The sequence below is a fragment of the Zalophus californianus genome, chromosome 1, assembly GCF_009762305.2.
Source record: "Zalophus californianus isolate mZalCal1 chromosome 1, mZalCal1.pri.v2, whole genome shotgun sequence".
Classification (NCBI taxonomy): Eukaryota; Metazoa; Chordata; class Mammalia; order Carnivora; family Otariidae; genus Zalophus; species Zalophus californianus.
Window position 1 is genome coordinate 150640394 of NC_045595.1, and position 25930 is coordinate 150666323.

Genomic DNA, 25930 nt, shown 5'->3' on the forward strand with positions numbered 1-25930 from the left:
TCTCATTATCTGCACATCCATGAACCAGATTTAGTATGGTATAATACTAAACTTTTAAATTTTTTGTAATTTAAAAAATTTTTTAAATTTAAATTTTTAAATATAGATCATTACTAAAAAGTTTTTGAGGAGTGGTAAATGGGGAATTACTTTATAGAATAGAATTACTATAGAAAATCTTCTAAGATTATTTTTTCCTATATCTTTCCCCAAAGTTCTTTGCCAGCAAGACTGTAGCAACTAAGTTACAAGATTCCTTTTTTTTCTCCCTCTCTAAAAATTTCTGGCCTTCTAGCTCTTATACTTTAATCCCTGTTCCAACACTCATTCCATAAACATGCAATTAATCCTTCCTTTTAAAAACATGAAGATTGAAAACTTCAGAACTTAAGATCTTGCCTTTTTCTTGGTCATACTCACTTGACAGTTGAGGAAATGAGGGTTGCAAGACATTAAATAACTATCTACTGATAGAGGCACTAAAAGGCTTACCACTGAGATGGAAGGAAACTCTCAATTGCTGCTGGGAGTGTAGAGAACTGATTAAGGCATAGGTCTCCCCCTCATACAGAGGATGTGCCAATAAGCACAGCCATTCCTTTTAAAGGAAGCACAGCACTTCCTTTTTTTTTTTGATATTTAAATTAAATTTAATTCACAACAAACATCACATACGTCCACCTTCCCCAAAATGGTCAATTCATCTGAATTAAGGAAATGGCAACTATTCTGACTGAAGTCTTCATTCTGTGATATGTGTGTTTGGGCAAGTTTAGGCAAACAGCAAAGGTTTAGAAGTCCTACCACCAAACCTACAGCATTTTGAAAATGCAAAAGCCAACATGATTCTCCAACCTGGCAGTTCAGTATGAGCTGCCAAAATCTCATCCAATTCATCCTTCCATTCCAGGTAATTGAGGTTCCTCAGGGTCGTTACGCTTTTCCCTTGACAGCGGTCCAGGACACACGAGCTCTCCCTTCCGATTCCCTCAGTTAACCTGGGCAACTCTAGTATCAGAACCATGAAAGTTCAACATCGTCGTCACCAACTCTGGAAGATCAAAGTCGTGTTTCCACCCCCAGTCCTTCCGAGCATTGCTGTCATCAAAGTTCATTGGCCAAATATCCGCTATGGCCTGTCGAACAGAATCCATGTTGTACGTGATCTGGAATTCTGGTACATGCTTGAGAACCTCCTGGGCCAGGTCCTCAGGGGTGAAGCTCATGGCATTGATGTTGTAGGTCCTCATGGAGAGGGACTCTGCCGGGGCCTCCATGACATCCAGAGTGGCCCTGAGGCAGTCATCAATATATATCATTGGGAGCCTTGTGCTGGGTTTCAGGTTGCGCTCAAATTTGCCATTCTTCAGGGCATCGTGGAAGATCTGGACCGCATAGTCAGTTGTTCCTCCCCCAGGCTGTGAGTCTGCCGAAATGATTCCAGGATATCTCAAGCACCGAAAATCTAACCCGTACCGGTAATGATAATATTCTCCCATGAGCTCGGCGTGGACTTTGGACACCCCGTAGATTATCCTGGGTCTCTGAACACAGAGATCGGGAGTTGGATTCCAGGGAGAAGTAGGTCCAAAAGCTCCGATTGTGCTAGGCACAAACAATCGCAAATTGTGCTCTGCTTCGACATCCAGGATGTTATGCAATCCGGTGATATTTATGGCTCTGGCCAAGGATATGTTTGCTTCCCCAACTGCACTGAGCAAAGCACTATAATGAAACAACCAGGTGATGCGGTTGTTTACCACGATCTCCCGAAGATTTTTGTAATCCAGAATGTCGGAATAAATAAACGGGCCGCTGTGGAAGATGTGATCAGGGGGTTTCCTTATGTCAGACAAAATCACATTGTCCTTCCCAAATCGTTTCCTCAAAAGGTTAGCAAGCCCCACTCCAAGCTGGCCAAGACCCCCTGTAATTAGGATGCGTGGCTGGTCTGTTTCAGAGAAAAGGGCAGAGTGGAAGTTGGCGTCTGCTGGAATCTGCCGAGGGGAGGTGCCCAGAAACTGGAGCGGCGGGGTAGCTATCCAGCAGCCACAGGCTGGGCTCCCCAGCATCTGGCCCGCGACCTGCCGCAGCAGCCTAGCAACCGGCATTTCTCCGCGAGTACCCTTCCGACTGAGGCGCGCAGAGATGCTGCGCTGCGGCGCGGGAACCGGAGCTGGAGCAGCTCGTGGCCCGGGATCCCAGCGCCGCCAGTGGAAACCCGAGCCACAGCACTTCCTTTTAAAAACATACGAAGATTGCAAACTTTAGAACTTAAGATCTTGCCTTTTTCTTGGTCATACTCACTTGACAGTTGAGGAAATGAGGGTTGCAAGACATTAAATAACTATCTACTGATAGAGGCACTAAAAGGCTTACCACTGAGATGGAAGGAAACTCTCAATTGCTGCTGGGAGTGTAGAGAACTGATTAAGGTATAGGTCTCCCCTCGTACAGAGGATGTGCCAATAAGCACAGCCATTCTGGTTTTAGAGATGAAGGAGGAGGTATAGTGAGAAATGCTTTGGAGTCATGGCCACAGCTTGACCAGGCTCTCAGTCACTTATTGCCTAGAATTGACCGTGGTTTTAAAGTATCTTTTACACCAAGACCTACATCCCTTGTCCTCTAGCTCCCATTATCATAGCATATCAAATTTTAATTGTATCCACAAAAATGTGTATGTTTAACTTACCTTCTGTTGTGACTGGTAAAGAAATTTCCATGCAAGCAGCTGATTGTGCTTTCCGAAATGGTGGTCTTCCAGGACCCCAGCGATTTACTTTTGAAACATCAGCACTTGACAGACGTTTTCCAGAACTGCAACTCTGAGAGGTTGGACTTGTGCAGTGTCCATTTACATGATCTGTATCAAGAGGAAGAAGGCAGCATAAATATCATAATTAAATCTTCATATAAAGGAACCCAAATATGTAGATTAATGAAGAGTGAGACTTCCTTTTTTTTTAAACCATAGAAAGATGGCTAAGCCCTTGCTATTTTAAGATTAGTCACATTTTCAGTAGTTAGCCAAAATTTCATAAGATTTTTATTACATATAAGTTCATTTTTAATGTGGTTAATTAACATAGCTTAAAATTTATTCTATATCCCCATTAAGCATTATACCATTTCATGGCATTACAAAATAGGTTATAGTATTCGACTTTCTTTTGCATAATTTAAATATACACCTATTTATATAAGTTTTGGAAGTACCTCAAGTGCTTGGAGTTTAAAATATAGAATGGAAGCCTCTTACTGTGCAGTTACAAATAGTACTTAAGAATATTGATTCTAGAGCCAGACTGCCTGGGCTCAAATCCCAATTCTACCATTTACAAGTTGTACAAATTACTGAAGTCTTCATATTTTAGTTTCCTTTTCTATAAGTTGGGAATATTATCTACCTCATGGAGTTTTTGTGATAATTCATGTCACATGCCAGAACACTTCTTGGTATATGGTAAATTCTGAACAAAAATTATTAGTGTCATTCTTGTTTCAGACTATTTAAACTGCTCATGTCTAAGACAAATAGTACTATTTATTTAGAGCTAGCTTATGAATTTATCTCTGTTTTGATAGAACTTAAAAACTTGGAAATAATGCCACCAAAAATAGATCTTTTTTAAATGCTAATATATAATATTTGAAAAAATGTCTCATAGTTCTGTAATATTCAGAGTACATTTAAAAATGTACTTTGGTCATTCAAAGGACAATAGAGTTAAATGGAAAAAATCCTGTTTAATGTCCATATGGTACTAAGTGTTTACTCCATTATAGCCTTTTTGCATTGTAGAGTTTGAAAAAAAATTGCCAATTTCCTGGGTTTCCTTTTGCAAGGATGACAATCCAATTATGTTTCACCATTCATATGCATTAGTGTGTTTTGCTATTTTTTAAAAAGGAAAGTTAACATATTTATTAAATATTTAAATACCAGGCACTTCATACACATTACCCATTTAATCTTCACAACAGCCCTGCAAGGTAGATGCTTTATTATCCTGATTTTGCAGTTGAGAAAACTGAAGCTCAGGAAAAAGGTTTGGAAAATTGTCTAATATTGTATAAATAGTATTCATGGAGGCAGAATTTGGATCCAGATTTTCTCACTTAGTGTCTGTATGGGCCACAGGGCCAGCTAAAGTATTTGGTAAGGGAAAGCAATTTTGAAGACATATTTAGTAGAGTTTAGGAGTGGCCTGTGTAATGCACATTGAGATCTATGATTTTTGGGTCCAGTCATCTTCCATATTAACACAGATCTTGGGATTCTCAGGATTCCCAGATGGAAAGGCAGAAATATTCCTTAAGGAGTTAGTCATGGGGAAGCTGAAGTCAAGAGCTCTATCCCTTCTGCACTATCAAATGTAGTCTGAAAAATAGGAAAACACTGAGAACAACAGCTGGCACTAACAAAGACTTAGAGTGAATTAAAAAATGGCAACTTTGGTGGCCCAGTCAGTTAAGCATCTGACTCAATTTCAGCTCAGGTCTTGATCTCAGGGTCGTGAGTACAAGCCCTACATTGGGCTCCATGCTGGGCATGGAGCCTACTTGAGATAAAAAAAAAAAGAAGAAGAAGAAAAATTGGGTACAAATTGCAAAAATAAGCCCCCTTCTGCACACATCTGTTAGGAAAAGTTCCCCCTTCATCAGGCATGATTACCTTGGTTGGAGGACACGTTGGTTTGTTAATTGACTTAATGTTGGTTTGCTTGATTAATTTGTTTTAGCAGGAAAAGAATTTATGGAAGGATATTAGGCCACTCAAAACCTCAAGGAGAACCTGGCAGGTATACTCAGAAGCTTTGCAGGCCAAAACAGTGCCCAACCACACTGTAGTTACTATTTTAGTAAAGAACCACTGTTAGTGGCTCAGCATTGATGATGCTGGAATTAGATATTACAAGCTGTGCTTTTGCTGGCCAGGTACAGCAGGACATCTCTGCCATCATAATCACCAAAACTGAGGTTCATGTAATTTTTAATTTGTCTTCATTTTAGTGTTTTTGACTATTCTTGTTCTCTTTTTGCTGACATTTTGAGATTTTTAAGCTCTTATTTTTAGGATTTTTTTTTTTTTTTGAAGAATTTTAAGCTGAAGACCAGGTTGTACTGAATCACAGACTTCCCCTTGATCAGCTTAATTTTCATCTCCAGTTTTAATTTGATTCTTCTATAGCAAAATTTTTATAGTTATGATTTTGTTGTCAAAGCTAAAAGTGCTTTGAATGAGCACAGGTTTATATACCTTGAGTTTAATGTTTAGTTTCTGAAATCCGAAGTTTCAAAGAGCTTCTTTCTCTTCATTTCTCCAAAATTACCCATTTATTCAAGTTTAACTTATAATTTGTTCATTTAAAAGTAGATGTTTAAAACTACTTGGGACCAACTTTACAGTTTTAGGGAAAATAATCTCTTACTGAAAACATTGCCTAAGGCTTTGTCAGTGATGAATAGAATGTTTTAACTTTCAATAACCATTTTTAAAATTTCAGCTTCAATGAGGTATAATTGACATATAAAATTGTAACATACTTAAAGTGTACATCATGATGATTTGATATAGATTGGGAAAGGATTCCCAACATCTAATTAATTAACATGCCTATCAGTTCACATATTTATTTATTTTTTGGTGAGAACATTTAAAGTCTCTCTTAGCAAATTTCAATTACACATTACAATGTTATCAATGATAGTCATCATGTTTTACATTAGATTCCCAGAACTTACTCATAGCTGAAAGTTTGTACCCTTTTACAAACCTTTCCCTATTTTTCCTACTCCCCAGCTCCTGGCTACCACTTTTCTATTCTGTTTGTATAACTTTTATTTTACTTTTTAAAAAGATTCTACATATAAGTGATACCATGCAGTATTTATCTTTTGGCTTAGTTTACTTCACGCAATGCCTTCATTCATGTTTTTGCAAATGGCAGGATTTCCATTTTTCTCATAGCTGAATAATATTCCATTGTGTATATATATATATATATATATACCACATCTTTATCCATTCATCCACTGACAAGACAACTTAACATTGTTTCCCTATTTTCGCTATCATGAATGCTGAAATGAACATAAGAATGCAGACAGTCCTTCAATATACTGTTTCGTTTCTTTTGAATATATACCCAGAAGTGAGGTTGTTAGATTACATGGTAGTTCTATTTTTAATTTTTGAGGAACCTCCTGCATATTAAGGGCCAGATAGCTGGTTTGTAGAAGCACACCCTGAATGCCCCTGTTAATCATTATCTTGAGAATGTATAGATCCCGTGCATCTTCTCTGTTATTTTCCACAAGCAAGATAGGTAGAAAATGAGTTGTTCAGCATTCCAGGTCAAGGGTTCCAGGGTTGGCCAACCTAGAGTATCTCCTTGGTAATGCAGAATGTCCAGGTGGTGGGCTTTTATCTCTTTGGAACATTTGCCATGCAAGGAGGGGCAAAGCTACAGAGAATTGCTAGGATAATTGCTACACTATAAAAGTTTGCTGCATTTACTTTCTAGCTGCAGATGCTTTGTTCAGTTGGCCACTCCTGGACTCCCTGTACTTAAGTTCCCCCAATAAACCTAGGTCTCAGTCACTGTCTTTGGGTCATTCCTTTGTTCTTGCTGGGTCATCACCCACATTTGGCTGAGAGTCTACAGAAATGTGGCTACACACCTCCATATTGTTTTCCATAATGGCTGAAGCAATTTACATTCCTACCAACAGTACATAAGGGATCCCTTTTCTTCACACCTTCCTTAACACTTGTAATTTCTTTTTGATGATAACCACTGTAACAGGTATGAGTGATAGCTCATTGTGGTTTTGATTTGCATTTGTCTGATGATTAGTGATGTTGAGCACATTTTCATGTAACTGTTCACCATTTGTATGTGTCTTTGGAAAAGTGTCTATTCAGTCCCTCTGCCCATTTTTTTTATTTTAGTATGTTATGTTAATCACCATACATTACATCATTAGTTTTTGATGTAGTGTTCCATGATTCATTGTGTATAACACCCAGTGCTCCATTCAATATGTGCCCTCTTTAATACCCATCACCAGGCTAACACACCCCCCTTCCCCTCTAGAACTCTCAGTTTGTTTCTCAGAGTCCATAGTCTTTCGTGGACGGTCTCCCCTCTGATTTCACCCCCTTCATTTTTCCCTTCCTGCTATCTTCTTTTTTTTTTTTAACATACAATGTATTATTTATTTCAGATGTACAGGTCTGTGATTCAACAGTCTTACACAATTCACAGCGCTCACCATAGCACATACCGTCCCCAATGTCTATCACCCAGCCACCCCATCCCTCCCACCCCCCACCACTCCAGCAACCCTCAGTTTGTTTCCTGAGATTAAGAATTCCTCATATCAGTGAGATAATATGATAAATGTCTTTCTCTGATTGACTTATTTCACTCAGCATAATACCCTCCAGTTCCATCCACATCATTGTAAATGGCAAGATTTCATTCCTTTTGATGGCTGCATACTATTCCATTGTATATATATACCACATCTTCTTTATCCATTCATCTGTCAATGGACATCTTGGCTCTCTCCGTAGTTTGGCTATTGTGGACCTTGCTGCTATAAACATCAGGGTGCACGTACCCCTTCGGATCCCTACATTTGTATCTTTGGGGTAAATACCCAGTAATGCAACTGCTGGGTCATATGGTCGCTCTATTTTCAACTTTTTGAGGAACCTCCATACTGTTTTCCAGAGTGGCTACACCAGCTTGCATTCCCACCAACAGTGTAGGAGGATTCCTCTTTCTCTGTATCCTTGCCAACATCTGTCATTTCCTGACTTGTTAATTTTAGCCATTCTGACTGGTGTGAGGTGGTATCTCATTGAGCTTTTGATTTGGATTTCCCTGATGCCAAGTGATGTTGAGCACTTTTTCATGTGTCTGTTAGCGATTTGGATATCTTCTTTGGAAAAATGTCTGTTCATGTCTTCTGCCCATTTCTTGATTGGATTATTCTTTGGGTGTTGAGTTTGATAAGTTCTTTATAGATTTTGGATACTAGCCCTTTATCTGATATGTCATTTGCAAATATTTTCTCCCATTCTGTCGGTTGTCTTTTGGTTTTGTGCACTGTTTCTTTTACTGTGCAAAAGCTTTTTATCTTGATGAAGTCCCAATAGTTCATTTTTGCCCTTGCTTCCCTTGCCTTTGGCGATGTTTCTGGGAAGAAGTTGCTGCAGCTGAGGTCGAAGAGGTTGCTGCCTGTGTTCTCCTCAAGGATTTTGATGGACTCCTGTCTCACATTTAGGTCTTTCATCCATTTTGAGTCTATTTTCGTGTGTGGTGTAAGGAAATGGTCCAGTTTCATTCTTCTGCATGTGGCTGTCCAGTTTTCCCAACACCATTTGTTGAAGAGACTGTCTTTTTACCATTGGACGGTCTTTCCTGCTTTGTCAAAGATGAGTTGACCATAGAGTTGAGGGTCCATTTTTGGGCTCTCTATTCTGTTCCATTGATCTATGTGTCTGTTTTTGTGCCAGTACCATACTGTCTTGATGATGACAGCTTTGTAATAGAGCTTGAAGACCGGAATTGTGGTGCCACCAGCTTTGCTTTTCCTTTTCAACATTCCCCTGTCTATTCAGGGTCTTTTCTGTTTCCATACAAATTTTAGGACTATTTGTTCCAGTTCTTTGAAAAAAGTTGATGGTATTTTGATAGGGATTGCATTAAATGTGTAGATTGCTCTAGGTAGCATTGACATCTTCACAATATTTGTTCTTCCAATCCATGAGCATGGAACGTTTTTCCATTTCTTTGTGTCTTTCTCAATTTCTTTCATGAGTATTTTATAGTTTTCTGAGTACAGATTCTTTGCCTCTTTGGTTAGACTTATTCCTAGGTATCTTATGGTTTTGGGTGCAATTGTAAATGGGATCGACTCCTTAATTTCTCTTTCTTCTGTCTTGTTGGTGTATAGGAATGCCATATCTGTGCATTGATTTTATATCCTGCCACTTTACTGAACTCCTGTATGAGTTCTAGCAGTTTTGGGGTGGAGTCTTTTGGGTTTTCCACATAAAGTATCATAACATCTGCAAAGAGTGAGAGTTTGACTTCTTCTTTGCCAATTCAGATGCCTTTTATTTCTTTTTGCTGTCTGATTGCTGTGGCTAGGACTTCTAATACTATGTTGAATAGCAGTGGTGATAGTGGACATCCCTGCCATGTTCCTGACCTTAGGGGGAAAGCTCTCAGTTTTTCCCCATTGAGAATGATATTCGCTGTGGGTTTTTCATAGATAGCTTTTATGATATTGAGGTATGTACCCTCTATCCCTATACTCTGAAGAGTTTTGATCAAGAAAGGATGCTGTATTTTGTCAAATGCTTTTTCTGCATCTATTGAGAGGATCATATGGTTCTTGTTCTTTCTTTTATTAATGTATTGTATCACATTGATATATTTACAGATGTTGAACCAACCTTGCAGCCCAGGGATAAATCTCACTTGGTTGTGGTGAATAATCCTCTTAATGTACTGTTGGATCCTATTGGCTAGTATTTTGGTGAGAATTTTTGCATCTGTGTTCATCAAGGATAATGGTCTGTAATTCTTTTTGATGGGGTCTTTGTCTATTTTGGGATCAAGGTAATGGTGGCCTCATAAAACGAGTTTGGAAGTTTTCCTTCCATTTCTATTTTTTTTGGAACAGTTTCAGTGGAATAGGTATTAATTCTTCTTGAAATGTTTGGTAGAATTCCCCTGGAAAGCCATCTGGCCCTGGGCTTTTGTTTGTTGGGAGATTTTTGATAACTGCTTCAATTTCCTTAGTGGTTACAGGTCTGTTCAGGTTTTCTATTTCTTCCTGGTTCAGTTTTGGTAGTTGATACATCTCTAGGAATGCATCCATTTCTTCCAGATTATCTAATTTGCAGGCATATAGTTCTCATAATATGTTCTTATAATTGTTTGTATTTCTCTGGTGTTCATTGTGATTGCTCCTCTTTCATTCATGATTTTATTTATTTCAGTCCTTTCTCTTTTCTTTTTGATAAGTCTGGCCAGGGGTTTATCAATCTTATTAATTCTTTCAAAGAACAAGCTCCTAGTTTCGTTGATCTGTTCTACTGTTCTTTTGGTTTCTATTTCATTGATTTCTGCTCTGATCTTTATTATTTCTCTTCTCCTCCTGGGCTTAGGCTTTATTTGCTGTTCTTTCTCCAGCTCCGTTAGGTGTAGGGTCAGGTTGTGTATTTGAGACCTTTCTTGTTTCTTGAGAAAGGCTTCTATTGCTATATACTTTCCTCTTAGGACTGCCTTTGCTGCATTCCAAAGATTTTGAACAATTGTTTTTTTCATTTTCATTTGTTTCCATGAACTTTTTAAATTCTTCTTTAATTTCCTGGTTAACCCATTTATTCTTTAGTAGGATGATCTTTAGCCTGCATGTATTTGAGTTCTTTCTGACTTTCCTCTTGTGATTGAGTTCTAGTTTCAAAGCATTTGGGTCTGAAAATATGCAGGGAATGATCCCAATCTTTTGGTACTAGTTGAGACCTGCTTTGTGACCTAGGATGTGATCTATTCTGGAGAATATTCCATGGGCACTAGAGAAGAATGTGTATTCTGTTGCTTTGGGATGGAATGTTCTGAGTATATCTGTGAAGTCCATTAGGTCCAGTGTGTCATTTAAAGTCTTTATTTCCTTGTTGATTTTTATGTTAAAGTCCCCCACTATTATTGTATTGTTGTCGATGTGTTTGTTTGCTTTTATTATTAATTGGCTACCCCCATGTTAGGGGCATAGATATTTACAATTGTTAGATCTTCTTGTTGGATAGACCCTTTACATATGATATAGTGTCCTTCCTCATCTCTTATTATAGTCTTTGGTTTAAAATCTAATTTGTCTGAATATAACGATTGCAACCCTAGCTCTCTTTTGGTGTCCATTAGCATGGTAAATCATTTTCCACCCCCTCACCTTCAATCTGGGGGTGTCTTTGGGTCTAAAATGAGTCTCTTGCAGACAGCATATCAATGGACCTTGTTTTTTAATTCAATCTGATACCCTGTGTCTTTTGATTGGGGCATTTAGCCCATTTACATTCAGGGTACCTATTGAAAGATATGAATTTAGTGCCATTGTATTGCCTGTAAGGTGACTGTTAGTGTATATTGTCTGTGTTCTTTTCTGGTCTATGTTGCTTTCAGGCTCTCTCTTTGCTTAGAGGACCCCTTTCAATATTTCTTATAGGGCTGGTTTTGTGTTTGCAAATTCCTTTAGTTTTTGTTTGTCCTGGAAGTTTTTTATCTCTCCTTCTATTTTCAATGACAGCCTAGCTGGATGTAGTATTCTTGGCTGCATATTTTTCTCATTTAGTGCTCTGAATATATCATGCCAGTCCTTTCTGGCCTGCCAGGTCTCTGTGGATAGGTCTGTTGCCAATCTAATGTTTCTACCACTAGGTTACAGATCTCTTCTCCCGAGCTGCTTTCAGGATTTTCTCTTTGTCTCTGAGACTCGTAAGTTTTACTATTAGATGTCGGGGTGTTAACCTATTTTTATTGATTTTTGAGGGGGGTTCTCTGTGCCTCCTGGATTTTGATGCCCATTTCCTTCCCCAAATTAGGGAAGTTCTCTGCTATAATTTGCTCCAATATACCTTCTGCCCCTCTCTCTTTCTTCTTCTTCTGGGATTCCAATTATTCTAATATTGTTTCATCTTATGGTATCACTTATCTCTTGAATTCTGCCCTCGTGATCCAGTAGTTGTTTATCTCTCTTTTTCTCAGCTTCTTTATTTTCCATCATTTGGTATTCTATATCACTAATTCTCTCTTCTGCCTCATTTATCCTAGCAGTTAGAGCCTCCATTTTTTATTGCACCTCATTAATAGTCTTTTTGATTTTGACTTGGTTAGATTTTAGTTCCTTTATTTCTCCAGAAAGGGTTTCTCTAATAACTTCCATGCTTTTTTCAAGCCCAGCTAGTATCTTTAAAATCGTCATTCTGAACTCTAGTTCCAACATCTTACTAATGTCTGTATTGATTAGGTCCCTGGCAGTTGGTACTGTTCTTTTTTTTGAGGTGATTTTTTCCATCTTGTCATTTTGTCCAGAGGAGAATAGATGACAAAATGCTAAGAGCATAACAACGATCCCAGAAAAATATACACCAAACAATCAGAAGAGACCTGAAACCGGGGGAAAAGAAAGGGAAAGAAAGAAAAAAGAAAAAAAAAGATAAAGATAAAGATAAAAACAAAACAGAATATGATCACGTATGATCAGGCTGGTGCATAGATCAGTGCCACACACTAGATTTTGGGCGTATTTTGGTCTGTTAGAAGAAAGTGCCTTCCAAAATTTTAAAGAAAGAAAAACTTATATATGTAGAAAAATAAGGGTTAATATGATGAATGGATGGAATACAACTGTAAAGATGAAAATTCTAAAAATTTTATAAAAGGAATTGATAAGATAAGAAGTTGTTTGAAAAAAGAAAGAAGAGGATTTAAAAAAAAAAGAAAAAAGAGGGAGAGAATGTGATCAGGCAGGAGACTAGAACAAAGCCATACACTAGAGATTTAGGGTATATTTTGGTCTGTTAGAAGAAACTGTATCCCAAAATTTTAAGGAGAGAACAACTAATATACATATATACACCAAAAATAAGGATAACTACTATGAAGGGATAGAATATGACTCTAAAAATGAAAATAAATAAAACTTTAAAAAAGGGATTCATAAGATGTTGATTGAAAAAGGGAAAAAGAAAAATAAAAAAAAATTAACTTTGAAAGACTAAGAATCATGGGGAAAAAGCCATAAATTCTATGTGCAGTATTCCCCTAGCGCTGGAGTTCTGCCATTCTCATTGATCGGTAAACTAGGTCTTGGCTGGCTGTTCTTGCTGATCTTCTGGGAGAGGGGCCTGTTGCCGTGGTTTCCAAATGTCTTTGCCAGAGGCAGAATTGTCCTGCCCTTGTTGGGTCGGGCTAAGTAATCTGCTTGGGTTTGCTCTCGGGAGCTTTTATTCCCTGCAAGCTTTCTGTACAGCTTTGGAGGACAAGAGTGAAAATGGCGGCCTCCCAATCTCTGCCCCGGAGGGCCGAGAACTCAGGGCCCCGCTCCTCAGGGAGCCCCCAGAGAAAAGCAGTCAATCACTCCCGTCTCCCTGGTCTCTGACCACACTCCGTGCTCACCTGGGCTGTGACCAAGCATTTGTATCTCTGGCACACGACCCCATCTGGAGTCTCCAAACCCAGCAGATCCGTGTGGTGTGCTCCCGCGCCGCTCCTCCCAGGGGAGGAAGGGGAGTCTACCCGGATCTGCTGCTTGTTGGGTCCCTGCTGGAAGAGAAGTGGCCCGGTTGTGCTGCGGATCACAGTTTATGGCAACCCCGCACTCAGATCCCACTCCTTGGCTGTCTTTGCAGCCAGCTTCCCCGCTCCAATAACTAGGAGCTCTGCCACACTCAGGCACCTCCGGTCTTTCTGTGATCCTGAGGGTCCTGAGACCACACTGTCCCAGTGAGGGTTCCACCCCTTACTTAGCCACTGGAGCGACGCCCCTCAGCGGAGCAGACTTCTAAAAGTTTTGATTTTGTGCTCCACAGCTCTATCACTTGCCAGTAGCATCTGACAGAGGCCCCCTCCCCCGCTGTCTATCTTCCCGAATATCGCCTTGAATTCACTTCTCTGCATGTCCTACCTTCCAGAACGTGGTTGCTTTTCTATTCAGAGAGTTGCTGCTATTCTTTTCTTCTATCTCCTGTTGAGTTCTAGGTGTTCAGAATGGTTTGATCCCTCTCTAGCTGAATTCCTGGGACCAGACGAAATTTAGGTCTCCCAGTCCTCCGCCATCCTGCTCCTCTGCCCATTTTTCTTTAAGTAGGCTATACACCCAACATGGGGCTTGAACTCAGAAGCCTTAGATCAAGAGTTACATGCTGTGCAGACTGAGCCAGCCAAGCACTCCCATATGCCCATTTTTTAATCTGATTTTTTTTTTGCTATTGAATTGTATAAATCCTTTATATTTATTGGGTATTAACCTCTGATCAGAATCATGATTTGCAAATATTTTCTCCCATCCAGTAGATTGATTTTTCATTTTGTCAATGGTTTCCTTTACTATACAGAAACTTTTTAGTTTGATGTAGTCCCACTATATCATATTTTTACTTACTTATGCATATTTTTGCTTTTATTGTTTTTGCTTTTGGTTTCAAATCCAAAAAATTACTGAGAAGACCACTATCAAGGAGATTACCACTTGTATTTTCTTCTAGGAGTTTTATTGTTAATTCTTATGTTCAAGTGTTTAATCCATTTTGAGTTGATTTTTGTGTATGGCATAAGATAGTGGTTCGGTTTTGTTCTTTTGTATGTGGCTGTACAGTTTTCCTAGCACCATTTATTGAAGAGATGATCCTTTCCCTATTGAATATTCTTGGCTCTCTTGTAAGTTAATTGAATATATGTGTGTGTGTGTGTGTGTGTATATACACACACACACACACACACACACTTATTTATAAGTATATATATATAATTTATTTATTTCTGCGCTCTCTATTCTGTTTCACTGATTTATGTGGCATTTTTGTGTCAATACCATACTGTTTTGCTTGCTATAGCTTTGTAATATAGTTTGAAATCAGAAAGTGTGATGCCTCTTTTTCTTTCTCAAGATTGCTTTGGCTATTTGGAGTCGAATGTGGTACCATGCAAATTATTTGTTCTATTTTGGTGAAAAATGTGATTGGAATTTTAACAGGGATTGTACTGAATTTATAAATTGCTTTGGGCTATATGGACATTTTAATGATATTTTCTTCCAACCCATGAGCATGAAATACTTTTCCATTTATTTGTGTCTTCTTCAGTTTCTTAATATCCTACAGTTTTCAGTGTACAGTTCTTTTATTCCCTTGGTTAAATTTATTCCTAAGTATTTTATTCTTTTTGATACAGTTGCAAATAGGATTTTCTTAATTTCTCTTTCTAATAGTTCATTGTTAGTGTATAGAAATGCAACTGAGTTTTGCATATTGATTTTCTGTTCTGTAACTTTGCTGGATTTATTAGTTTTAGTAGTTTTTTGGTGGAGTCTTTATGGTTTTCTATATATGTCTTCTGCAAATAGACAGTTTTACTTTTTCTGTTCTGATTTGGATGCCTTTCATTTATTTTCCTTGCCCTAGCATGTACTTTAGTACTATGTTGAATTAAAGTGTTGAGAGTGGGCATTCTTGTCTTATTTCTGATCTTGGAGTAAAAGCTTTCAGTTTTTCACCACTGAATGTGATGTTAGCCATGGCCCTGTCATATATGGCCTTTATTATGCAAGGCACATTCCCTCTATTCCCACTTGGTTATAATTTTTGTCATGACTAGATACTGAGTTTTGTCAAATGCCTTTTCTGCATCTATTGAGGTGGTCACATGATTTTTATTCTTCATTTTGTCAATATGATGGATCACATTGATTTGCAGATTTTGGACCATCCTTTCATCCCTGGAATAAATACCACTTTATCATAAGATCCTTTTACTACATTATTGAATTTGGCTTGTTAATATTTTGTTGAGGATTTTTACATCAATGTGCATCAGAAATATTATAATTTTCTTTTTTTGTAGTGTCCTTGAAAAATGAGTATGGCAGTTATCCTTACTCTTTGATGGTTTGGAAAAAAATGTGAGAAAGATTGGTATTAATTCTTTAGATGTTCGGTAGAAATCAGCAATGAAGCCATCTGGTCCTAGACTTTTGTTTGTTGGGAGGTTTTTAATTAATGACTCAATCTCCTTGCGAGTAATTGGTCTGTTCAGGTTTTCTATTACTTCATGATTGTCTTGGTAGGTTGTATTTTTCTAGGAATTTATCTATTTTGAGATTCTCCAATTTTTTGGCATAGTCTTTTATGATCCTTTGTGTTTCTGTGGTATCAGTTGTAATGTCTCTTCTTTCACTTTTGATTTTTCAGTCTTGGGGAATCTGGCCAAAGGTTTGTCTATTTTGTGTATCTTTTTTAAAAATCAGATCTTAGTTTCATTAATCTTTTTGATTGTGTTTTTAGTCTCTTTTGTTTATTTCTGCTCTGATCTTTATTTCCTTTCTTCCACTAATTTTGGGCTTCATTTTTCCTTTCTCTAGTTCCTTGAGATATAAAGTTAGGTTGTTTAAGATCTTCTTGTTTCTTGAAGGGGAGCTACGATGGTGGCATAGTAGGAGAACCCTAGGCTTGCCTCCTCCCTGAAACAGCTAGATAACTATCAAATCATTCTGAATACTCAAGAATTTCACCTGAGAACTGGTAGAACAAACTACACAACTAGAGGGAGAGAAGAAGCCATTTTGAGGAAAGTAGGAAGTGCTGAGATAGGATTTGGGGGAGAAACAGATGACAGGTGCTGTGGAAGGGAAGGAGCCCTGGTCATGGAGAAAGGTGAGAGAGGGTAGAACACACAGGAATATGCATAAGAACACCTCTCCAAAGCCACTGGCTGGGGGAGTGAAGGGGGCTGAATTTTGTGAGTGTTTTCAACCAACAGGGCTCAAAGACTGGAGTTTTGGAAGTCCGTGGGTTTGGCTGGGAAGGAGACCTGAGGATGCTACGCTACTCCTGGGTCAGAGGCAGGCAAACAACCCTGGGGCAGACTGTGCATTCTGATGATTGCCTAAGGGGCAAGGGAGAGACTGTTTATTCTTTTTGGAATACATCTGTGAGAGGTAGCATTGCCTCTCTGGGGGCAAAAGAACTGGCAGGCACCATTTTTCTTCCCTGCCTCTCAGCCTAGGTGCAGAGACACCTGTTGAGGGCTGCTACCTGGGACACTGGCTTTTTAGCTTGCTTGTACCCAATCCGGTATTCCTGTGCTTTGGGGTGACAGACCTTCTGAGTCAAACCTGCAACAGTATCAGTCCCAGCACAGCAATAACCTTTCCTAGAGGACCAACACAGGTCCCTGACACATCAAGTACCTGAAGTTTGGAACTTTAATTGTCAGCAGACCTGAATAGGGTAGAGTCCAAGGCTAACAATGCTGTTCCAGGCAGGCAAGTGACCCAGAGACAGTGTGAAATCAGTGATCTGAAAAATGCCTGTGAAACATGATGGGAAACTATTCCTTCCCCTGAAAGTGCTTCCCAGAGAGAAGCAAGCATGGACCACCCCCCCCCGCCCCCTCCAGGGACAAAGGAGCCAGCAGGTGCCATTTCTGTCCCCTACCCCTCAGCATAAACTAACTTCAGTAAGCAGCACAGTGCCAACAGTGACAGCATGAACCACTTACACCAACCCTGCAACCCTGCACTCGGCTAGTAATGCTTTTCTCAGGCAACTGTGCCTGAGGACCAGCACAGCTGCCTCCCCATCCCCGATAGCCCTCAGGTCTACTGACCATAGTATTCTGCAAAACTTCAGCTCTAGTGGAAATAGCATCAGGATTCTTTCAACCAGCAGACCAGAGCACACCTAGTTAAAACTCACCGCACTCTGGACAAGGTCAAAACACTCCCTACTGCAGGCAAGGAGAAACTCTGCAGAGGACTGACCTTGGGGAAAGAGCAGCCAAAACATAGCAGCATAGTCCATGCAGCAGACACCAGAGACACTTCCTGAAGCGCCAGGCCCTGGATATTATATGATCTCTTCTTCATAAAACCTTTACTCTCAGAAGCAGGGAACATAACGGGCTTTCCTAACACAGAAGACAACAGAGACCTAGAGAAAATGCCAAGATGGAGGAATTCATCCCAAAAGAAAGAACAAGAAAAGGTCACAGCCAGGGATCTAATAAAAACAGATATAAGTAATATGCCTGATCCAGAATTTAAAGCAACAATCATAAGGATACTGGCTGGGCTTGAGAAAACCATGGAAGACCTCAGGGACAGACACCCTTACTGCAGAGACAAAAGAGCTAAAAAAACCAATCAGGCCAAAATGAAAAATGTAATCTCTGAGATTCAAAACCGACTGGTTGTACTGACCACAAGGATGGAAGAAGCAAAAGAACAAACAAATTATAAAGAAGATAGAACTATGGAAAATAATGAAGCCAAACAAAAGAGAGAAAGAAAAATCTTGGATCATGAAAGTAGATTTAGGGAACTCAGTGACTCCATCAAACATAATAACACTTGTATTATATGAATCCCAGAAGAAGGAGAGAGAGAGAAAAAGGTGCAGAAGTTTATTTCAGGATATTATGGCTGAAAACTTCCCTAATCTGGGGAAAGAAACAGACATCTAAATCCAGGAGGCACAGAGAATGCCCATCAAAATCAACAAAAGCAGGCCCAACACCAAGACCTATCATAGTTAAATTTCCAAAATATAAAGAAAAAAATCCTAAAAACAACTAGACAAAATAGCCAAAGCAATCTTGAAAAAGAAAAAACTGCATGCCTCACAAGTCCAGCCTTTAAACTATATTACAAAGCTGTAGTCATCAATACAGTATGGCACTGGCACAAAAACACACATAGATAAATGGAACCGAATAGAAAACCCAGAAACGGACCCACAACTATGTGATCAACTAATCTTAGATAAAGCAGGATAGACTATCCAATGGAAAAAAAAGACTGTCTCTTCAACAAATGGTTTTGGGAAAACTGAACAGCCACATGCAGAAGAATGCAATTGAACCACTTTCTTACACCATATACAAAAATAAATTCAAATGGATGTAAGACCTAAATGTGAGACAGTAAACCATCAAAATTATGGAGGAGAACACAGGGGATAACCTCTGTGACATCAACCATAGCAACTTCTTACTAGATACGTCTCCGGAGGCAAGGGAAACAAAGGCAAAAATGAACTATTGGGACTTCACAAGATAAAAAGCTTCTGCCAGCAAAGGAAACAAAATTGAAAACTAACCTTCAGAATGGGAGAACATATTTGTAAATGACATATCTGATAAAGGATTAGTATCCAAAATCTATACAGAACTTATCAAACTCAGCACCCAAAAAAAACAGTCCAGTTAAGAAATGGGCAGAAGACATGAATAGGTATTTTTTTCCAAAGAAGACATACAGCTGGCCAACAGAACCAAGAAAAGATGCTTATCATCATTCATCATCAGGGAAATACAAGTCAAAACTACAGTGAAATATCATCTCAGACCTGTCAAAATGACTAAAATTAACAACACAAACAATGGGTGTTGGCAAGGATGTGGAGAAAGAGGAACCCTTTTACACTGTGAGAATGCAAACTGGTGTAGCAACTCTTGAAAACAGTATGGAGGTTCCTCAAAATGTTAAAAATAGAACTACCCTATGACCCAGAAATTCCATTACTAGGTATTTACCCAAAAGATACAGAAATTCTGATTTCAAGAAAGACATGCACCCCAATATTTATAGTGCCTTATCAACAATAGCCAAATTACAGAAAGAGCCAAAATGTCCATCTACTAATGAATGGATAATATGGAATTTAAGAAGTGAAGCAGATGAACATAAGGGAAAAATAGAGGCAAACCAGCAAACAGACTCTTAAATATACAGAGCAAATTGAGGGTTACTAGAGGGAAGGTGGGCAGGAGTTGGGTTGAATGGATGAAGGTATTATGGAGGGCATTCTTATGATGAGCACTGGGAATCGGATGTAAGTGATGAATCACTATATTCTACATCTGAAACTAATGTTACAGTGTATATTAACTGGAATTTAAATAAAAACTTGAAAAGAAAAAACAAAAAAATCTGTTTCTTAATGTATGTGTTTATCACTATAAATTTCCCTTTTACAACTGCTTTGGCTGCATCCCATAAATTTTGGTATGTTGTATTTCCATTTTCATGTCTCGAGATATATTTCAATTTCTTTTTTTTTCTTTGACCATTGGTTGTTCAATATTTTATTGCTTAATCTCCACATATTTGTAATTTTCTAGTTTTCCTGTAATTCATTTCTATTTTCATACCACTGTGGTCAGAACAGAGGCTTAAAATAATTTCAGTCTTCTTATATATTTTAAGGTCTGTTTGGTGGCCTAGCATATGATCCCTCCTGGAGAATGTTTCATGTGCACTTGAAGATTTTGTTTTCTGTTGCTTGTTGATGGAATATTCTGTATGTCTGTTATGTCCATCTGGTCTAACATGTTGTGTAAGTCCAATGTTTCCTTATTGATTTTCTGTCTGGACAATCTATTCATTGATGCAAGTGGGGAATTTAAGTCTACTATTTGTGTTGCTATTTCTCTCTTAGATTTGTTAATGAGTGCTTTGTATATTTAGGTGTTCCAATGTTGTGTCCATAAATATTTAGAAATGTTATTTCTTGTTGGATTGACCCCTTTATCATTATACAATTACTTTTTCTGTCTCTTGTGAATATTTTTTACTTAAAATTTATTTTATCTATTAGTAAGTATAGCCACCCTAGCTCTCTATTATGATTTGCATGAAATATCTTTCTCCATACTTTCACTTTCAGTCTGATGTGTACTTAAAATTAAAGTGAGTCTCTTGTAAGCAGTATATGGATGTATCTCTCTCTCTTTTTTTTTTTTTTAAATCCATTCAGCCACTCTGGGTTTTTATTGGAGAATTTAGTCCATTTACATTTAAAGTAACCATTGATAGGTATGAACTTACTGCCTTATTGTTTTTGGTAGTTGTACAATTTCTTTTTTTTTTTCTTTTGAAATTTGATGCTTTTCTTGTGGCACACTTAGATTTATTTCTTTATGTATTCACTATAGGTTTTTGCCTTGCAGTTACCATGAAGATTATATAAAATGTTATTTAATTTACTTAAAACTTGTATTCTTTTTGAACATAAAATATTATATTAGTTTTAGGTGTAGAAACATTTATGATGGTCTATTTAATTTGATAACTTTAGCTCAAATGCATTCTAAAGGTCTACATTTTTACTCTCCTTCCTACATTTTGTATTTGATGTCACAATTTACATCTTATCTCACATGTCTATTAACAAATTATTATAGTTAGTTTTACAACTTTTGTTTTTAGCCTTCATACTAGATTTATAAGTGATTTACCCACCTCCATTACATTTGGTTATTATGAATTTTATATATATTTACCTTTACCAGTGATATTTATTCTTTTGTATGTTTTTCTCTTACTAATTAGGACTGTTTTGTTTCAAGTCCCTTTAACAATTTTTGTAAGGCCAGTCTAGTGGTGATGAACTCCTCTAGCTTTTGCTTGTCTGGAAAATTCTTTTATTTCTACTTTGATTCTGAAGGACAATTTTTCTGGGTAGAATATTCTTGTTTGGCAAGAATATTTTCTTGCCGCACTTTGACTATAGCATGCCACTCCATTCTGGTCTGCAAATTTTCTGCTGATACTCTGCCAACTGTCTTATGGGGATTCCTTTGTATGTAACAAGTTGTTTTTCTGTTGTTTTTAAGATTCTTCCTTGCTTTTGACAATTTTGTGTCTTGGTATTGCTCTCTTTGGGTTTAGCTTATTTCAAAGTTTCTGGTCTTCCTGGATCTGGATGTCTGTTTCCTTCCCCAGATTAGAGAATGTTTCAGACATTATTTCTTCAAACAAATTTTCTTCCCCTTCTCTCACACTTCTCCTTTTCAAATCCTTTTATTGTGAATGTTATTCCACTCCATGTTGTCCCATTAGGACTTTATCTTCACTTTTTTTACTCTTTTTTTCTTGCTTCTCTGATTGGATGAAATCTGCTTTGCCTTTAAATTCACTGATCCTTCCTTCTACTTCAGTCTGTTGTTGAACCTCTCTATTAAATTTTCCGTGCATTTATTGTATTGTTCAGGTCTGTGATTTGTAAGCTACTTTCTCATGTAATCGGTCTCTTTGTTTAAATTCTCATTTTGTTGATGCAAGGTTTTCCTGACCTTGGTGAGCATCTTTATTACCACTACTTTGAAGTCTATCAGGTAACTCGTTTATCTTCATTTCATTAGCTATGTCTCTGGAGTTTTATCATGGTTTTTTTGTTTGTTTGTTTGTTTGTTTGTTTGGAATACATTCCTGTTTCTTCATTTTCCTTGACTCTGTGTTGGTTACTACACAACAGAAAACAGCCACCTCTCCCAGACTTGATGGAATGGTCCTGTGTAGATGAACCTTATGATTCACCCTGGCCCAAGCTTTTAGTGGTCTCTGAATCCACTGCAATTGTCCAAGAGGTCTTTTTCATTCTTAGTGGCTCCCTGTAATTGAGAGTGTGCAAAGATGCATTTCTATGTAGCTACTTTCTCATTCATCCACTGTGTAGGAGTCACTCAACTAGTCTGGATTTCCTTCAGAGGGAATTGCTCCATGTGTAGCTATAGATCTGTGGTATCCATGGAAGGAGGATTCAGCAGCCTCCTGTGTTGCCATCTTGGACAAGAACTCAAAATAACAATAATTTTTTAAAAGATTTTACTTATCTATTTGAGAAAGAGTGATAGGGAGAGAGAGAGAGAGCATGAGCAGGGGAAGGAGCAGAGGGAGAGGGAGAAGCAGACTCCCTCTGGTGAGCAGGGAGCTTGATGTGCAGCCTGATCCCAGGACTCTGGGATCATGGCCTGAGCTGAAGGCAGATGCTTAACCAACTGAACTACCCAGACACTCCAAAATAACAATGAATTTTAACAGTAAAATGCCATTATATCTTAATTGATGTTGACAAAGCAAACTGACACCTTGTCCTGAGCCATGAGTAAATATTCACATCAAGTTCCACATTAAGAGTGGGGAGAGGGAAAAAAAGCACAGAGTATCCTGAGATAAATAAAAAAGAAGTTAGTCTAGCTATAATCTCCTAAAAGATGAATTCTTGAATTGCTAGATTACTTGTTTCTAGTCATTTCTTAACAAAATTATCTCTGACATTTGCAATACTAATGTCTACAGCTATAATAATCACATGAGTAAAATGCCCCCCACGCCCACTATATGAACAAATTTACCTTAACCTTGAAAAGCATGTGGATTTTTTGTTTGAAATACATGTTGTATTTTATATTCAGTGAACCAGTTCTTCACACTTGATCTTAGCATTCTTCAAAATCTAAACTTCACTTAAAACACTTGCAAGGGGTGCCTGGGCAGCTCAGTCAGTTAAGAGTCTGCCTTTGGCTCAGTTCATGATCTTGGGATTCTGGGATTGAACCCTGCATAGGACTCCCTGCTCAGCAGGGAGTCTGTTTCTCCCTCTCTCTCTACCACTCTCCCCTGCTTGTGCTCCCTCGCTGTCTGTCAAATAAATAAAATCTTTTTAAAAAATAATAAAAAAGGGGGTGCCAGTTGGTTAGCATCTGTCTTTGGCTCATGTTGTGATCCAGGGTCCTGGGATCAAGCCCCATGTCGTGTTCCCTGCTCAACGGGAAGCCTCCTTCTCCCTCTCCTCCCCACTTATGCTCTCTGTCACTATTTCTGTCTCTCAAATAAAATCTTAAAAAAAATAATAAACATTTGCAAATCAATAATCACTTTTTCTTAAGATTTTGTGTCTGAATCTTCCTTTTAAAATGAACTCTACACAGAGTGTTTTCTAAATCATACATAAAAACTTACACTAATTTGAAACTATTCCTTTGAGGGAAAATCTCTTAATATACAGAAAATTTGGTTAAGAAAATTAAGACTTTTACTACTGTATATATTATGTAATGTTTTAACAGTGTTCACTGGGTATTGTAGCTTGTACCTGCAGTTTACTTTTTCTTTGTAAAATAATTTTAAAATTTTAGCTCAGAATTCCTTTATTCCCATGTCCATTAAGACAAAGAATATTAACATTTTCTTTGCATACTCCTCAACAATTAGTCTAAACATTTTTTATTAGAAGGGGAAGCACATTAACAATATTTTGTGGGTTTTTTAAATTTATTTTATAGTGTCCTGAAGACTATTCTATATAGATCTATGTAATTCTTTGTAGTATCAAATAATGGTTTATATAAGGATAAAATTACCATTTTAGGTCTATATAATAATTGACTTAACTATTTCCTCATTAATAGACATTAGGCTTTTAGTCTTTTATTATTTCAAAACAAACTTTAATGTGAATGGTAATACCTTCTTCGCACACTCATGTGATTATATCTGTAGAATAAATTCTGAGAACTGAAATTGCTTGGCAAAAGAATAGATATTGTAGATTTTGATTGCAAAATGACTTCCCAAAATGTTTAACCAACTTACATTCCCACGAACAGTGTATAAGAACACCAGTCTTCCCACATCAGCACCAATATTTTGCTTTACACAATTCTTTGATATTTGTTGAGCTAATTGGAAAAATGTTTTAATGCTCATTTCTTTAATAACGAGTGTTGGACATTCTTTCATTTAAATACACTTCTATTCCTTTATTTGTGAACTACAAATATATTGTAAAAGTTTTTAGTGTTTTTTTTTCTTATTTTTATATCTGAGCACTTTGGACATTGTAGAAATTAGTTTTCTCTGTCAAATTTATTGCAGAATGTCATTTATTTTTTTCTCTATATTGATTATTTGTATATAATCAAATTTATTGTTTTCTATGGGTACTGAGTTTTGTGCTATCTTTAGCAAATATGTCTTTAAGAATATTAAAAACGTTTGTGTGCTTTTTTTTAGCACTTTTATGGTTTCTCTCTATACATTTATACTTTTATCATCTAGAATTTATTTTGGTATAGAGAAATTATTTTTTTAAATGCCTAGTTAGTTGTCCCAAGCATTTATTGAATGACTTACGTTTACCCCACTTATTTGAAAGGTTACTTATTTACAACTACAAAATTTCTGTATGCATTTGGTCTCCTTGTAGATATACTTTTTAAAAAAAGAATTTTATTTATTTATTTGACAGCGAGAGAGGGAACACAAGCAGAGGGAGTGGGAGAGGCAGAAGCAGGCTTCCCACCAAGCAGGAAGCCTGATGTGGGGCTCGATCCCAGAACCCTGGGATCATGACCTGAGCTAAAGGCAGATGCTTAACAACTGAGCCACCCAGGTGCCCCTCCTCATAGATATTCTATTTTGTTCCTCTGGTTGAACTTTTCATACATTAGGACCAAAAATGGATTATTAATATTAGTTACATACATGAATTTCATAACCAGCCATGTCACTGAATTCTAATTATTAGTTTTTCAGTTGATTCTCTTGAGATGTAAGGTATAAAATCTTATCCTCTATAATTTTAATCACATTCTTTTGAATACATATACATATTTATTTTATTTATTTAATTGCTTTGGTTAGTAATTTTTTCCTTTTGATAAAATCTTTATTATTTTATGTAGTTATTAAAGTAGTCCTCATTCTTATTTGATTAAAAAAGGCCTTAGATGGGATTATGTTTTACTATCAATGTGCTATTGACTTGCCTTTTTTTCTTTTTTAACTTATTTAAATTCTAGTTAACATATAGTAGTTTCAGTAGAATTTTGTGATTTATCACTTACATACAAACCCAGTGCTCATCACAAGTGCTCTCCTTAATAGCCATCACACATGTAACCCATCCCCCTGCCCATTTCCCCCTCAAGCAACCCTCAGTCTGTTCTCTGTAGTTAAGAGTTAAGAGTCTATTTTATCATTTGCCTCTTTTTTTCTCCCATGTTCATCGATTTTGTTTCTTAAACTCCACATGAGTTAAATCCAGATTTCTGTATGTTGCTTTTGTATCCTGTGACTTTAATGAATTCATATCAGTTCTAGCAATTTTTTGGTGGAGTCCTTTGGGTTTTCTACATAGAGTATCATGTCTGCAAATAGTGAAAGTTTGAATTCTTCCTTGCCCATTTGGATGTGTTTTATTTCTTTTGATGTCTGATTGCTGAGGCTAGGACTTCCAGTACTATGTTAAACAACAGTGGTGAGAGTGGACATCCCTGTCTTGTTCCTGACTGTAGAAGAAAAGCTCTTAGTTTTGCCCATTAAGGAAGATATTCGCTGTGGG

The 25930-nt window shown here is 37.5% G+C and overlaps 2 protein-coding genes across 2 annotated transcripts in view; both read right to left on the bottom strand.

The window, feature by feature from the left end:
* STXBP5L (syntaxin binding protein 5 like) overlaps positions 1-25930 on the bottom strand; it is a 406674-nt gene that overhangs the window by 23397 nt on the left and 357347 nt on the right. The window contains exon 24 of the mRNA XM_027586273.2: positions 2696-2866. Coding sequence (XP_027442074.1) covers positions 2696-2866 — 171 coding nt within the window. The remainder of the gene's footprint in view (positions 1-2695; positions 2867-25930) is intronic.
* Positions 990-2111, bottom strand: LOC113918083 (L-threonine 3-dehydrogenase, mitochondrial-like). Its single transcript, XM_035722869.1, has one exon. The coding sequence runs from the start codon at positions 2109-2111 to the stop codon at positions 990-992; it is 1122 nt and encodes a 373-aa protein (XP_035578762.1).

Coding starts and splice junctions, on each gene's coding strand:
- LOC113918083 (XM_035722869.1), bottom strand. CDS start 2,111: ATGCCGGTTGCTAGGCTGCTGCGGCAGGTCGCGGGCCAGATGCTGGGG.